The 15,675-nt window shown below is 37.7% G+C and overlaps 1 protein-coding gene across 2 annotated transcripts in view; it reads right to left on the reverse strand.

The window, feature by feature from the left end:
• Positions 1 to 15,675, reverse strand: part of PDZRN4 (PDZ domain containing ring finger 4) — a 364,845-nt gene that overhangs the window by 5,287 nt on the left and 343,883 nt on the right. For both annotated transcript variants that reach the window (XM_039249358.1, XM_039249359.1), the window contains 4 exons: positions 15,046 to 15,144; positions 12,491 to 12,553; positions 4,878 to 4,979; positions 382 to 498 (listed from right to left, as the gene is read on the reverse strand). In XM_039249358.1, coding sequence (XP_039105289.1) covers positions 382 to 498; positions 4,878 to 4,979; positions 12,491 to 12,553; positions 15,046 to 15,144 — 381 coding nt within the window. The remainder of the gene's footprint in view (positions 1 to 381; positions 499 to 4,877; positions 4,980 to 12,490; positions 12,554 to 15,045; positions 15,145 to 15,675) is intronic.

The raw sequence follows: 15,675 nt of genomic DNA on the forward strand, positions 1-15,675 counted from the left end.
TAAAATTCACTTTGGGGCTTTGGGGGGAGAGGTTATCACGTGAGATAAAGTTGGTCTCCAGTTGGCATATTGAAAAGCAAGACATATTTTTGCTATTAAATTTCATCATTGGGTTGAACAGTCCCCGAGTCAACATTTCAATACTACCAGACTCTGTCAACAATGGTCCCAAAGCTTTCCAAGCTAGAAAGATATCAATAGGAAAAAAAATGTATTTATTCCCTCTGCTTCATTTGAGATGCCCATCTGCTCTAAAAAATTACCATTACAGAGATGTTTGATCAAACTCTTTGATTTGGTTTTATACTCCATTTATGGTTATACATTAAAAAAACCCCCACTTAGCCACATTTCGAATGTCGTTCAAATTGTTGGCCCTACCTGCTCCACCTCATTGGCCGTGCGCTGCATTGCTTCATTATGCTGCTCTTCCAGCATCTCCAAGTTTAACTCCTCTAAGAATTCATTCCTTTCATCTTCCAGCCAGCCTTCATCCAGCTGCAAAAGAATACATTAGTACATTATATTAGGTTAGTGGGAACTCATGCTAAAACAGAGTAAACTTAAACGGCGATGCCTGACCAGTTCCTTTTATCATAATGATTCTCTTCAGAATACCAGCCTCTGATAGTTCACCTCTCAGAAGGAGGAAAAAGTGATTTAAAAAAAATTGGACTTGTATGCCTTTTATCCTTCCCTGAAACACAGCTACGGGTTTTCTCTCATAGCCAAGTAGATCTCACGGCATAGGACATTACCATCTTTCAAAATGTATGAAAAGCATATTGCATAATCCACAGCTGTCACGCTTATTACCTCCAACAGTCCCCGTGTTAAAGAACTGCAATGGTACTAATAGGGCCATGAAACAATTGGGCTTTTTTCCTTAACAACAACCTCCAATGAGACTGCACACACAGTGTTCCCCACCCCCTGAACACACTGCTGCTCCTACCCTCGTCCTGCCTTTTTGTTTTTAAGCAGATGGCTTCCAACTTAACAAGATGGCTGCTTGCCACAAATACAGACATTTATTTTATCTGGGGGGAAGAAAAGAAAAAAATTTAAGTTATTCTTCTCATTAAAAAAAAGGTGATGCTATGCCATATCTATTTTAATTCAGTTTTCACACCTAATTGCAATATATATATATATATATATATATATACACACACACACATACATACACACACACATACATATATATATACATATATAGGTATATGTGTATATATATCTGAAACTGTGCATTTAAGGGGACTGAGGCAGTGTGGAGCATGCAGGGTTTTGTTTGTGGGTCCAGAATGTACGTATTCTGGTGGGAGTCTTATACAAATGAAACTGAATAAATCCTGTTGGCTTCTCAATAACAAGTGAAGTGAAAAACCTTGCTAATATGATGAGTGTTGACAGTCAATACAGATAATTTGCCTCAAAGTGGATTTCTGGAGCTGGATTACATAAATTAGCTGTCTATGCTGATTAGATTACCTGAATTATTGTCAATGCTCTGTTTTACTCTGTGTTAAAAGAAACAGCAGCTTTCTAATGAGCCAAAATTGACAATACGGTTGACCCTTGAACAACAGGAGTTTGAACTGCGTGGGTCCACTTATATGTGCATTTATTTTTTGATAAATACACTACGCTATTCTATTTTTTCTTCCTTATGCTTTTCTTCATAACATTTTTTCTCTAGCTTACTTGACTGTAAGGAGTATATAACACATGTAGCATATAAAATATGTGTTAATGGACTGTTTATGTTGTTAGTAAGGCTTCCAACCAACAGTAGGCTATCAGTATATTAGTTATGGGGAGTCAGAAGCTACACGCAGATTTTCAACTGGGTGGGGGTGTCAGCTCTCCTGTTCCCGGCATTACTCAGGGGTCAGGTCTAGTTTGAGGTGTTTTCAGCCCTCAACAATGACAAAGTAAGCTCTTCAAGATAACTGAGATGGTAAAACTTCGAGACAAAACAAATTCTGAAAGAAGGACATCCAGTTGCGCCAGAAGAGGCGTTAGCATATATGTGTCATATTCATTAATATGAAGGTGGTTGTAGGTTTCTTGGTATTTATTAAAGGCTACCTAGAACTTAAATTACCTCACATTTGACTGGGATGAAAAGTGTAGACACATTTATTCATCCTCGTTTATCTTCATGTAGCCTGAAAAACTTGAACAAGTTCTACCCCACTGGCTTTGATATGCAGATGAACTGTGAAAATTAAGCTGACTAAAAATTCCAATTCAATTTATAATTGTCCAAGCTTTACATTCTCTAATCCCTTTTAAGTTTCATGAAGCTGCATACTCTAGACTCCAAAAGAAATGACATAAAGCTAGAAATGTTTCCTTTTTATAAGCACACCAAGGGCTTTTTCTTTAATCATGTCAAAACAAAATATTTGCTTACTCTGAAGTAGTGAATGATGGAACAGAGTCTTCTGAAATTTAAATGAATGGGTGGGAAAGATAAGAAGAACAAACAGTAGAAATTAATGATTCCCTATAACTCTTTTCTTATTAACAAATCCCACAGATCCTTGAGTTGCCATCCGTAGTCAGTGTACGTCTGCTCTGATAAGTCTTTCCTCTAGGCTAGAGGTATACACAGCATAGTAAGTAAGGAGAGATTCTTCTTGCTCACTCCTTTCCCTATTGTATTTACCCTTCTACCTAGATGTGCATTCACGACAGTCTGAGTTTCAGGCTACACTTCCTTGAGCTGAGCTGCAAGAAAGTAGGGCTCTCATTATGAAACAAGGGGATCTGTCTACACAGTAGTGGACACACGTGGCATTTCAGGGAAAGGAACAACCTGCACTGTCTCTAAAAGTAGTGTTTACAAGTTCCTGTGCGAGCCCTCTCTGCCCCAATGTCCCCAGGGGAATAGGGCCAAATAGCAATATCTTTAATGGTCTGAGGAAGAAAATGGGCAGGAAATGAAAGAAAGTTGACAGGGAATGAAAGAAATGAGTTATTTTAAAATATTGCACAGATGTACCATATTGCCCCCAGCAACTCTGTAGATCATTTCTAAGAATGCAGAGAGTACTTGAAACATTAAAAAAAGAAAAAGCTTAGATAAAGCACACAAAAAACTTCCACATTCTCATGGGATAAAATTCACATGCCAAAAATGCAATAATAAGATACACTGAAATTGATTTAAAAATACAGGTGATAGAAAGGCAAGTTTATGGGGTTTTTTTTTTTTTTTTTGGTTTTCTTTTTTCTTGCCATTTTACAGCATGTGCTGCTTAAATTAGAATTTCAAAAATATGGTGTTAAAATGTATTTTCTTTCCTTATTTTTCCAGAAATCTGATTTTCTAAAGGCAATTAGCTTTCTTTCAATGGCATGAGGCTTCCTGAGGCTCGAGGGGCTAAAGCAGATCCCGATTTTGACAGGATGGTATCTTCCCCTCAACAGTGGAAAGGAAGTCTCATTTGAAAATTCATCCTCCGACATTGATTCTATTGGATCGGGAGTGTAGCCAGATACTTGAAAATGCCACTGGTTCTAGCAAGCATACGTGTTCTTTTAGCTATAGAGCCCATCTTATGTCATTAATTTCTACTCTTTCCACAGTCCATTACAGCCATTCTGTGGCATGGTATAAGGAAATGCGTCAATTCCAAATTAATAGAATTACTAGCAGTTACATGGAAAGGGCAGAGCACCTACATCATAACATTGAAATACCTTTTCTACAACAGGGATAACTACTCCGTTCTCTTCAACTTACCATGAATTTCACTAACATGTGTTTAACCCCTTTATTCTGTTCTTTTTCAAGAAAACAGGATCAGTGAGACTAACTGATCAGTTTGCCAAATTTCGAGGTAATTAGTGACATTTCACACATAGTTTCTAATTTACTCCTAAACAGGCAGTCCAGCCAGTCATGTGGGCTCCCTTCCCCACTCCTGAGACCTCAAGTGAGTAACTTTACTCTGCCTTGGGCAATAGCAGGCTTTATGGGAACCATTTAGAATGGTCAAGGGCATAAAGGAAATATATGCCGAAAGGGTGATCTTTTATAACCACTATATTCAAGTCAGGATTTGGTCTGACACCGAAATACGCTTACTCAATGTAATTTATAGATAGTATGTAGTTACTGAGTTTGAAAAATATCAGATCAATAACCTGGGAGACAAATGGTGATATAACCAACTTCACTCAAACTACTGACAGACGGACAGAAGGTTGACAATGTGCTATCTTTTTCTGCATTGTGGCGGGGTATAAAAAGGATATAAAAGAGAGACCAATAGCACTTTTCTTTCACCGTATTACCTCTACTTGACTGTCTTGACATCGGCCTCTGTAAAGATATAAAAAGCAATTTCCCTAGAAGCTATCAGCTTGTTTTTGGCTGGACAGATGTTTTTGTCACCCTAAACTTGGAAAAAATTCATTCACTATACATGGAACTACACCATGTTTTGTAAGCCACTTTATTTGATAAAGTTGTTTGAAAAAGATTTAAGTTGATAGCTAGATATGCTAATGTTTCTCTCATTAGAGATTCTTTCAAGATACCTTAATATGCCAATTAAGTATTTTTAGATAGGACCTTAAAGCAAGGATCCATACAGAATTAAAAATCACACAACCATTTTTCATTTATGAATTCAGTCAAATAACTGGCAAGTGGAAGGACAGAATAATGATTCCATTTTGTGTGTTTTTTTTCCTTCTTTTTTCAAAAAGATAAGGTTGATAAGGTTGGTAAGTTAGGAAAGAGGACTCTTAATTGTGTCTTGTGTACTTGACTTTACAAATATATACAGTACTGATCTGATATAGAAGAGCAAACAATGGATGTGAAGTTCAGTCTCCAGATTTCGGATCTCTGTTCTGACCTGAGCCTCTGGCCTTGCGACGAGCAGCACGATTCTCTTGCACTCCTCACTCGACAGCAACGCCACTGCTTCTTCTCGATTCTGGACGTCTTCCCCATTTATCTAGAAAACAAATGAAAGTGGCACATTAGTTTCCATTTCCACAATGCTGCACACAATAAATGGCAAATATCAGCTCATTTATGGTGAATGTATGGACAATGAAGCTCACACAATGGGCTCATCTTCAGCCCCTCAGTGGTAAGTGCCTTCACTCAATTACGCGCTTACTGTAAGAGCCATATCGATCCCTGAAGGATGGCGGACATCAGAGGAAGCAGTTATGTTCATAAATGTCCAACCTGCGCCCTGGCAACATACATCTAGCAACACAATTAACCAGCCACTGACAGGTGACGTTCATCTTTCTCCGCTCAGAGTAATGGAAGTGTCACTCTGAGATAATAGTGCTGGGGGAAGCAAGACTGGCAATACCACAACTGAAATCCGTCATCCTGCACGCCTGCTACGAGCCAATTAGAGAGCTACAGTATTATCTCTCACCAGGCAGTGCTCCCAGGCCACTGCTGATTGCATTTTCATTTAATCATCTCATATTTGTGTGGGTCTGACTCAGTTGCCCCAAATCACTCCCAGGATCTCTTTCAATTGCTTAAATAATCAAAAGAAGGAACAGTGCATCAGTAACATCCTCATCAACACTCCAGTTCTTTCTAAGGTTCATCCATTTCCTGAAACAAGAAAACTCATGAAATCTCTTAAGGCTCATCTCTTAAGTATACTTAACTTTTTAAAAACTAATACAGAGTAAAAATGGCTTTTGGAAAGAAACCAAGCTTGAGTAAACTTTGGATTAAAAAGACTCCAGTGGAATTCAATATATATATTTTCTTTCATTTTTCTAAGTTCTACTTAGAAATTTCAACTTTGGATTTAAAGGACTCCAGTGGAATTCAATATATAAATATTCAACACATATATATTTTACTTCTTTTTTCTAAGTTCTACAGACAGAGTAAATAAGGTTCCTGAAGTTTGTATTTTAAGCTACATTTTCACATCAAATGTATTTAGTGCTGAGTTAACTGAACTTTCTTTGGATATTTTATATTTATTTTATTTTATTGATTGATCAAATCCATGGAGACAATGAGATTTTTGATCCATAGCACATAATCAAAATATGCAGAAAGAAATTTCAGTTGAAGAGGTCAAGTGATTCTATCTAAAATAAGTATTATTTCAATAAATGGAAAATGTGAGGCCACCTGGGTGGCTTAGTCGGTTAAGCGTCCGACTTTCGCTTAGGTCATGATCTTGCGGTTCGTGGGTTCGAGCCCCGTGTCGGGCTCTGTGCTGACTGCCAGCTCAGAGCCTGGAACCTGTTTCAGTCTGTGACTCCCTCTCTCTCTGACCCTCCCCTACTCACGCTGTCTCTCTTTCTCTCTACTAGAAATAAATAAAAACATTAAAAAAATTAAAAAAAAAATAAATAAATGGAAAATGTGGCTGTACTGACCAATGTTTCAGTAATTAATATTTTCACTAAAGATTTCTGCAGAAAAGCATGAAGGAGACTAGTGAGAATTTTCTCTAGTGGATCTCTGGGATTCTGGCTGATACACAAAGATAGATATAATGATCAAAGTCCAGGAATTTCAACTTTGGACCACAATAAATTATTCTTACTTCTGGACTCTTATCATACATGTTGAACACAAAGAAAACAGACAATAAATAAGAGTTGGGGCAGGATCATACAACCATATGTTGTATTTTCTTACTCATCAAATGCATATCACCTTTGTTTTTCACTTGTATAAGTGGACAGGAAATTCAGCTTTTACAAGTTTCAAACACATTTCTTTTTTTTTTTGGCAACTCACAATAAAACTCATCAAATTAGGAAACAGAAGCTATGATTCCAAAATGGAAACTAATGACTGGAAAGGGTATTTTGTGGTTTTTCATAAATATACATCTGAAAAGCTATTTTTGTACTGAATCCAAGGCTTTTTCTCAAATGAAGAGAAATTGGCAGTGATGGATTCCACTACACCTCCCCCATCCCCAATTAAGCATAGTTTGAAAATAAGGACTTGAAAATGTTTACCTTCTTTGAGCTTTGAGAGTTTATGTCCACTTCATAGTAATTCTTAATGGTGTATCTGCAATGCATCTATTTGTCTATCAATTACGGACCTAATTGTTCATCTTCCTTCCACTATTGGCATGGTTGCTCCTAGGGAGACTGAGGTAGATGCACTCTCCCACTTCTCTTCACCTTTTATGTGTGAAATCCAATTCTCATCACTTTTTTTTTCACTCCAAGTATGTACATCCAAATTCTGCATCTAAGGTTCCCTCACCACTAACCTAGATACTCTTCATTCATGGTTATTTAATGTTACTATTACGGTCTCTATATTAAAGTGCAGATACTAGTGCCTTCCTCAGAGTGTTCTTATAAGGACTAAAAGAGTTAATATATGTCTAGGGTTGAAACAAGTGCCTGGTAAACAGGAAGTGTTCTAGGCTGGCACGTAGTGCGATTGATGTTACTGTTCTTGCTATTATTTATTATTATTACTACTATAATATTATTGATGTTTATATTTTAATCCTCCATAAAGGAAAGGTTATTTTCTTCTAAATAAAGCAAGTACATTAAAATTCATGCACAATAAATAAGTCCATAGTAGTAAAGGTGGTTTACTACTCTACACATCTACCTCACACGTACTTTTAACTCTTAGAGAGCCATCAAGAAACAATGTGGTTGTGTTTGATTTCCAGGCCCATTACAACTGGTATTCATCTGCCTCCTCTGTGAACTCAGCATGAGCAGGGCCACAGTCTCCAGAGCCCGCACTATGCACTTGTCTTGGAAGGACAGATCCCACGTTGTAGATACATTTACACTCAGAATCAGAGGTAGAATGAAATGAATTCACCAAAGAAATCTGGTGTTAGAATGTAATTTCTTGTTTCTTTTCAAAATTGTTTCTTTTTTTTCAAAATTGTTTCTTTAGCCAACTGGTTGGCAGATCCTGTTGAACTCAGGACATGAGTTTGATACCCCAGCTGATATTCGGGCAAGAAATGCAGTCCTGGGTTTTAGTAAAGAATGAAAATATTTGAGGAATGGAATCAGATAGAGCTTTCAGCTTTCATATGTTTTTGTTCTTGAAGGATGGTTTGTGGCTACAGGCTGCTTGTGGGAAGGCAGTTTGCTGTGCCTGAAAACACCAGGCAGGCATAAAGGTGAAGGACCCAGAATCATAGGGAGGAGAGGAGATAAATGAATCAGTGTGATGCCACAGATTAATGAAAGACTTTCATTTTAAGAAAAGAGAGGGAAAGGGAACCAGGAGAAAGGCAATATGTAACTTTTGTTACAATGAGGAAAAACTGTGCTAGAAAATATGTCTTGTCTCATTATCCGTGTCTGGGCATATGTAAACATCGGTTTCAAAGCAGATATTGCCTTGGCTTAGAAGAGTTTTGTGGTATTACAAAGATAAATCAGCCAAAATCTCACATTACGCCCAATCTGCAGTATGTGCATGAGTGTATTTGTATATGTGTTTGTGTGCACATGTGTGTATAGCCCTAAGAGCCTAGAAATGGTTTAATACAGCTTTTTTGCTTGAATGTGCTGATTTTTAGGTTACCTATATTAGTACACCAGAGGTGGGTGGGCAACTAGGAGTCTTGGCATCTAACCAAGACTTTTAGTTGCCCACCCACCTCTAACCACCTATAGAATTTAGCTGAAAACCCAGGATCGAAGGCAAAAGAGAAATGATCTATTTCAAGTGAGCTTATATTTTAATGTGGAAAGAAGGTGAATAATGTACAGGGATATAGAGGTGGAAAGAACAGAAATGGGGAAAAAACAGTTATCAAAGGGGAAGAAAATAAAAATGTAGGAATAAATGTCAGAAATAAGTTTTGGTGTAGGGCAGAGAAAGAGAGAGCGAGCTCATTTGAAGTCTTGCTGTTGTTGCACTGCTTGAGCTGCAGGATTTGAACGGAGTAATTTTTAGGAACATGACACACGTTTGTGGCCAACATGAGATCAGGCCATGGTGTGGAATATTGCTATGCTCCTTACCCCCAGGAGGAAATGAGAATAGAGCACTCTGATCATGTATGTGGTCTTTAATCCTTTCTCTCTGGGGCTCAGAAAGGCTTGTCTTCACTCAACACTGCAGTTTTGTGAGAGGACTTCCCCATATTAATTCCTGAGGACACATCTGATTCCACAAGTGTGTGGCGATGGCACAGAAGACAGACCCCCTGAGGGCTTGCAGGGGAAAAGACACATGAGATTTAGAACATGCTCTTGTGAAACTGGTCCATGGTTTTTCTTCTGTATAATCCCTACGTTGGGCCAACCCCGTGTGAGTATCTGTGTGGGTTGTGCCACTGGGCAAGGTCCCATGATACAGGACATTTAGAAAATTTTAGCTCCACAGTGAGGATCAGACCATAGAAGTATTCTACTTAGGTCATCATGAACAGGAAATTAAAACCAGAGTTGCTCTAAAGAGATTCATTTAAATAAAAGCCAGCCAGGAAACTCCAAGGATAAGAAGTAAATCCTCTCTTTCTCCCCCTCTCATCTCCCTGAGACAGGAGTCATTAATTGTTCATTACCGGGTATCCCATAATCTCCTCATCAACCATATGGGAGCTATTTGTCTATGGGTACAATTTTGTCACAGTTTTATTTAATATGATTTCACCATTACCCTTAAGACTCTTTGTTTTCTGTGTGTACAAATAGACTTGAATTCTAGGCTTTTTAATGTGACATGTATTTGTTCATTAAGTGTGACATATTTGTCACTGAGTATAAAGTAATCAGGCAGACAGCGGCATTTTGTCAATCCTGCTGTTGTTTCTTCAATGAACCCACTCCATTAAGGAACGCCCTGGTATCCTGCAAATATTGTATCTGGAAACTTTATCTGCCTCTAATAAAGTCACAGATAAGGAAGTGTCAAAATACATAGTATGCATATATGAAAATACATATACTTTATTTCAATCTACCTCTACTCCTAGAACTAACAGATGGAATTTTAATAACTGCATTTGTATACCTAGTTTATGGGGCAGTGGTCAGCTGGATTAGGAAGGAAGCCAGTGAGGGTGCAGTACAAGGTGTCAAATGTGGAGAGTAGATGGTGAGAGAGAGGAGTGATGGCTGGAAAAAGCAAGAGAAAAATGACAAAAAACAGATCCAACACATCAGAAAATCTTCTAGACCTTTTGGCCATGGAGCGCTTTGTTGTATTACCGTATTGCGCAATGATTGCTGGGCACAACATACCCTTGAGCATCAAAAGAAGGTTACATTCTTTTCGGGACAGCTGGGTGGCTCAGTCGGTTGGGCCTCTGACTTTCGCTCAGGTCATGATCTCACGGTTTGGTTCCTGACTTCGAGCTCTGCACTGGGCTCTCTGTCGTCAGCACAGAGCCCACTTTGGATCCTCTGTCCCCCTGTCTCTCTGCCCCTCCCCCACTTGTGCTCTTTCTCAAAATTAAACAAATGTTAAAAAAAGGTTACATTCTTCTCAAGTGAGTATATTCAACTGTAGATGTCAGTAAGGTGAACAACACATTTATAATTATTCCTAAATCAAAATGATAACAATAAAATTTGTTTGGAGGTTTTATTATCTGGATGACTCACAAAAAAGTACCCTAATTTTTTTTAGTGAGGCTGTATCAGTAAAGCTTTACTGCAGATTTGATCCATCTATCCTATTGCCTTTTCCACTAAATGCCGATGCTTCATTCATTCATTTATTCATGTGTGATTGAGAAAGACATTGAAAATATGGTAGCAAACAAGACTGTGCCTTTGTTTCCTGACTTACTTTCCCTTCCCCTGATATAGCCTATGACACATTCCGTTTTGTTAAATTACAGGTCACCACTTAGGGAGCAAGAGAAATAGAAGTTACATAGTCTTGAAGTTTTTGAAAAGTTAGGAGGACTATGAATGACCATTAATTCATACTTTTATTCTTTCCTAACTGGAGCCTTAGTAGAGTTTTCTTGATGAAAAAGGAGTTCTGCAGTATTTAGCTAGGGAAGAGAAAGGACATGAAGTGCTGTGAATCAGCGAGTTGTACCCTGAAGAAAGGGAAGAATAACAGAAGGCTGGGCAGGATAACCTTCTGGTATGTGCCCAGGGCAGTGTGGGCACACCTCTATCATGACAATGCCACACTGTATCGTAATCATCTGTGCATGCAGCTGTCTTCCCCGGGAGCCCCAAATGCTGGGATGGGATCTTGTCTATTTTTGGAGCTTTCGTTCTAGGCAGTGTTGAATCCATTCACGTCAAATGCAAAGAAACATCCTTCAGGGGTTTGCATCTAGTAAGGAGAAATGGGAACTTTAGGTCTGTCACAAAGACTAAAAGCTATGTGGAATGTTTTAACAGTTTATAGCTTTCTCAGTTCAGCTTTTAAGTTATCTTCCACTTTGTAGTTGTGATCTGTAGTGAAACTCAACCCTGAAGAGCCTCTCTTCTTAGTTTGGGTTAATCTGGACAAAAAGGCTGGGGAGCTATGTGTCTTTCTGTAGGCATTCTGTACGAGAAAGGGCTAAGAGGAGGCAGAGCGGGTCAGGGTGGGTTTAGGGCAAAAACTGCCATTCAGGGTTATTCCTAATTTGGCCTGGAATTCTTTTTTTTTTTTTTTAATATTTTTATTTATTTCTAGGAGAGAGAGAGAGGCAGCATGATAAGGGGAGGGTCAGAGAGAGAGGGAGACACAGACTCTGAAACAGGCTCCAGGCTCTGAGCTGGCAGTCAGCACAGAGCCCGACGCGGGGCTCAAACCCACTAACCGCGAGATCATGATCTAAGCAAAAGTCGGACGCTTAACCGCTTAACCGACTAAGCCACCCAGGCGCCCCGAGGCCTGGAATTCTTACCAGCTCCACCTCCCCCTTATGGTCTGCTCGTCATCTTGCTCTTTGAACTGAAATTTAATCAGTCTCGATGTTTTCACTTTTCCATGTGGACAAGAAAGCATTGCCCTCCACCTGTCCCCAGCAACAAATAAAATTCTTCAGACTTCTAGACTTTCATATAGTAATGGAACACAGGAATCCATGTTTACCTAATTTATTCTGGAAAAGGCAGCAATAACTGGTGCTGCTGCTGCTAGTAGTAATATAAGTTAATGTTTATTACTTACCATGCCGTGTGCTAAGTATACCACATGCATAATCACATTTAACCTTTGCAACAATATGTTTTATTATTATCATCTTTTAAGATGAGGAAACAGGCTTATGATGAGAGGTTAAGTTACGTGCCCGGGTAAATGGTGGAGCTGGAAGGTGAAGAGGAGTTATTCATGTCCAGAGATTATGTCTTAATCACTAATTATTAGCTAATAATGCTGAATGAATGATACCATCCTCACTTTAAAAACATTTTTACATGATAGCGTTTTGTTTTGTGAATGTTAATATCTAGGAAAGACAAATTCTTTTCTTAGTGTTTTTTTTTTTTATTAAAAAAAATAAAAGTGAAACTATTGAACAAACAGTAGGAAACTAAAGGAAATGACTATGTCACATACTTGCAAAATACGATCCCCTTCTCGAATTCGGCCATCTTTGGCAGCAATGCTATTTGGATCTACCTGTAATGGCAAAAACACACATCTTCAACTGGATAAGCAATATTCCCCCAGAGACTTCAAAATATTTTTAGTGACCTGGTTCAAAATTCTCTACTGATTTACATAAGGCATGCCAAATTTTTCTGTCAAAAATCACTGATTCTAAAAATAAAAATGTACTAATTTAGAATTAATAATAATAGAATTAAAAAGAACTAGAGCAAAACTTAATCTGAAGACTGTTTTTCTCTCTCCCCCCTCCCTTTTTCTCTTTCCTCTCTGCTCCTTCCTTCCCTCCCTCCTCCCTCTATTCTTTCTCTCTCTCCTTTCTTCCATCTTCCCTCTGTCCTTCTCTCTTTCTTTACTGTTCTTTTCTTTCCTCCCTCCCTCCCTCCTTCCCCCTTCCTTCCTTCCTTCCTTCCTTCCCCTTCCCTTCCTTTTCCTTTCCTTCCTTTCCCTTTTTTTTTCCTTTCCTTTCTCCTTTTTCTTCTTCTTCTTCTTCTTCTTCTTTTTTTTTTTTTTTTAAAACATCCATTCACTCATTTCTGTATCCAGACTGTCAGGTATGCTCCTCAGCTGACACAATCTTTAGCAGATGTTAGAACTAGAATTCTCTGGACCCAGGAAATTTGCTTTCTACTAGAGTGATCTTTAAATCCTGGTTTATATGTCTTAGAAAAGCTGACAGCTACACTGTAAGTCCATACTTATTAAAGAAATTTCTGTCTCATAAGCACATTAACTTATAGAGATTTATATTTGATGTTGCTCAAAAGATGAAAAACAAATCCTATCCATGTAGATTATTACTAGGCTCTACTTTACATTATAGGATAAAGTGTATTAACTACAAATTATTTTAGAATAAATAGATATTTGAGACTCTATTAAGAGTTTACCAACATTTTAATGGGCCAAACTTGAGTCATGACTTACAGTTCACTGGGGTAATTCCATCTATCACATTTTACAGGATGGCTCTAAGCCATTTATTTGAACTTATTGCATCAAAGGTTTTATTTCAAGCAAAGTATTTCAAGTGTAGCATGAGGTTGATCCATCCTGTGCAGATGTTAGATATTACTTTCTTCTCCACCTAATAAGTGAATTTTAAGTAATCAATTAAGAACAAAGACACTATAATTCATGTAAGAAGTAGAAGGAAAATATTCCCTCCAAGTACATATGTTCAGTTCCTGTGGCTTCATTTTTATCCCTGGAAAATTAAGTTCCAAAGTTGACATATTTAAATAGTAAATAAGAGACTTACTGGAGGGAAGTGAGGCACAATTAATCAACTATATCCTACTGAGAAGTCATAGGCCTGTAATCAACCTAATGCTAAACTTCAACACTTGTACCTCTGTGCATATCACAAAGGACAACTCTGCAGGTATTTCCTTCTGCTTCCTCACCATATTAGAAGAATTATCATCGCTGTCCATTTAAAAGAAGTATATAAGTCAATTATTCTCTGGAGATTTTTCCATTGCAGAAGCCAGTCAGTAAAGTCTTTGGTAAAGTGATAAAGAGTAACATTTACATTTATAGAGCTGTGCAGTTTTCAAAGTGCATTAAATACATCATCCTTTCCATATTCTAAACACCTCTATAAAAGCAGTGAGATAGGCATTGTTGTACCAAGTTTCTAGTTGAGGAAGCTGAAGCTCAGTAAGTTAGGTAACGACTTTAAGATAATGGCCAAGAACACTTGAAACAGCATGGGACATCAATTCGTATCTATTTGGTCTAACTTCTTTTTCACACACATATATATATACATACATGGCTTCACCCATATATATGCGTGTGCATATACATATATATGGAGAAGTTAGACAATACACATGCATCTATATGTATATATATAATTTTAGTCATACATACATGTAATTAAAATAAATTACACCTTACTGCTTCTCACAATATGATTCTTTTGGGAGTCTTAAAAAGTCACCTATAATAATAAATTTTGCTTCATGGTTTTTCCAAAGCAATGAATTGAAGAGTGTTTCACATTTAAGTAACTCACTTTCTGACAGTGATTATGCAGTTGAACAAAACAAACTCATAGACACCCTCTTGGATATTCAAGTTTATCAGTCCTGCCAGCAGAGTAAAATATGTGATATCTGTGATATGAGATTTAACACAATTAGTCAGTGCTCTTGTTAACAGCACTGATAAAAGGGATGGAAAGACAAATGTTTGCTCATCAAAAACTTTGCTTAAATTTCTGCATACTTAGGAAAATTTATTCAAATTTAGGCAATGGTCCCATTTTTGCACTTTTCCTTACTGGGATTCTGTGGTGAAACTGTCCACATTAAACAAGCTGATAATAATTACATTACTTGGGCAACATAATTTACTTTCCTAATTGAAAGTGACAAGTACTGGAACATGGCCAATTCTTCACATTCAAGCCTCCCAAGGATTTTCTCATTGCAAGTCATTTGACTCCATTCCTCACAGTCTCCCTCCCCCTCCTTATCCTCCTCAGCATTTCTTACCTCGCTGACATAAATGCCCGTGTCTTCTTCATCATCTGTTCGGTAACAGACTGTCAGGCCCAGCTTCTCTTGACTGCTAACACGACACAGCTCGACCTCCTGAGAGAAAAACACACACAGAACGACATTTATCTCTGAGAGAAATCCCACAGCAGAACAGAAAACTCACTGATATTCCCTGGATCATGCTGGGAGCTTTTCATAATTATTGCCAAGCATTTGAAATTAACTTACATTACCAAGATCACCCAAATTTACTCCAGTCTGTATATTCAAGCCAATGTTTCCAGTTTTCATTGTACAATTGGAGAGAGAAGTGCGATTCTTTTGTATAAAATCATAAACTAAAAACCCCTTAAAATTATAAAGTATAAAATATGCACAAATCAATAAGATGGAATCAATAAAATATCAGAGACTGTCAAAGTAGGTAGAGAAATGTTCATAAAAATATTGGGAGTTACTTTGATTTTACTTATATTTTATTAAAACCAAGTTTAAATAAAACTATCAATTTTTTTGAGCTCTGTACAGTACAATCATAAGCAAGTATTTTGTATAGCTCAGGCCAAGGCTTTCTCTTATTTTGTGGAAGCTCTCACCCTTGGAATGAAATGGGTTCATCCAGGC

Source organism: Hyaena hyaena, unplaced genomic scaffold (genome assembly GCF_003009895.1).
Source record: "Hyaena hyaena isolate Hyena2069 unplaced genomic scaffold, ASM300989v1 scaffold_334, whole genome shotgun sequence".
NCBI classification, from domain to species: Eukaryota; Metazoa; Chordata; class Mammalia; order Carnivora; family Hyaenidae; genus Hyaena; species Hyaena hyaena.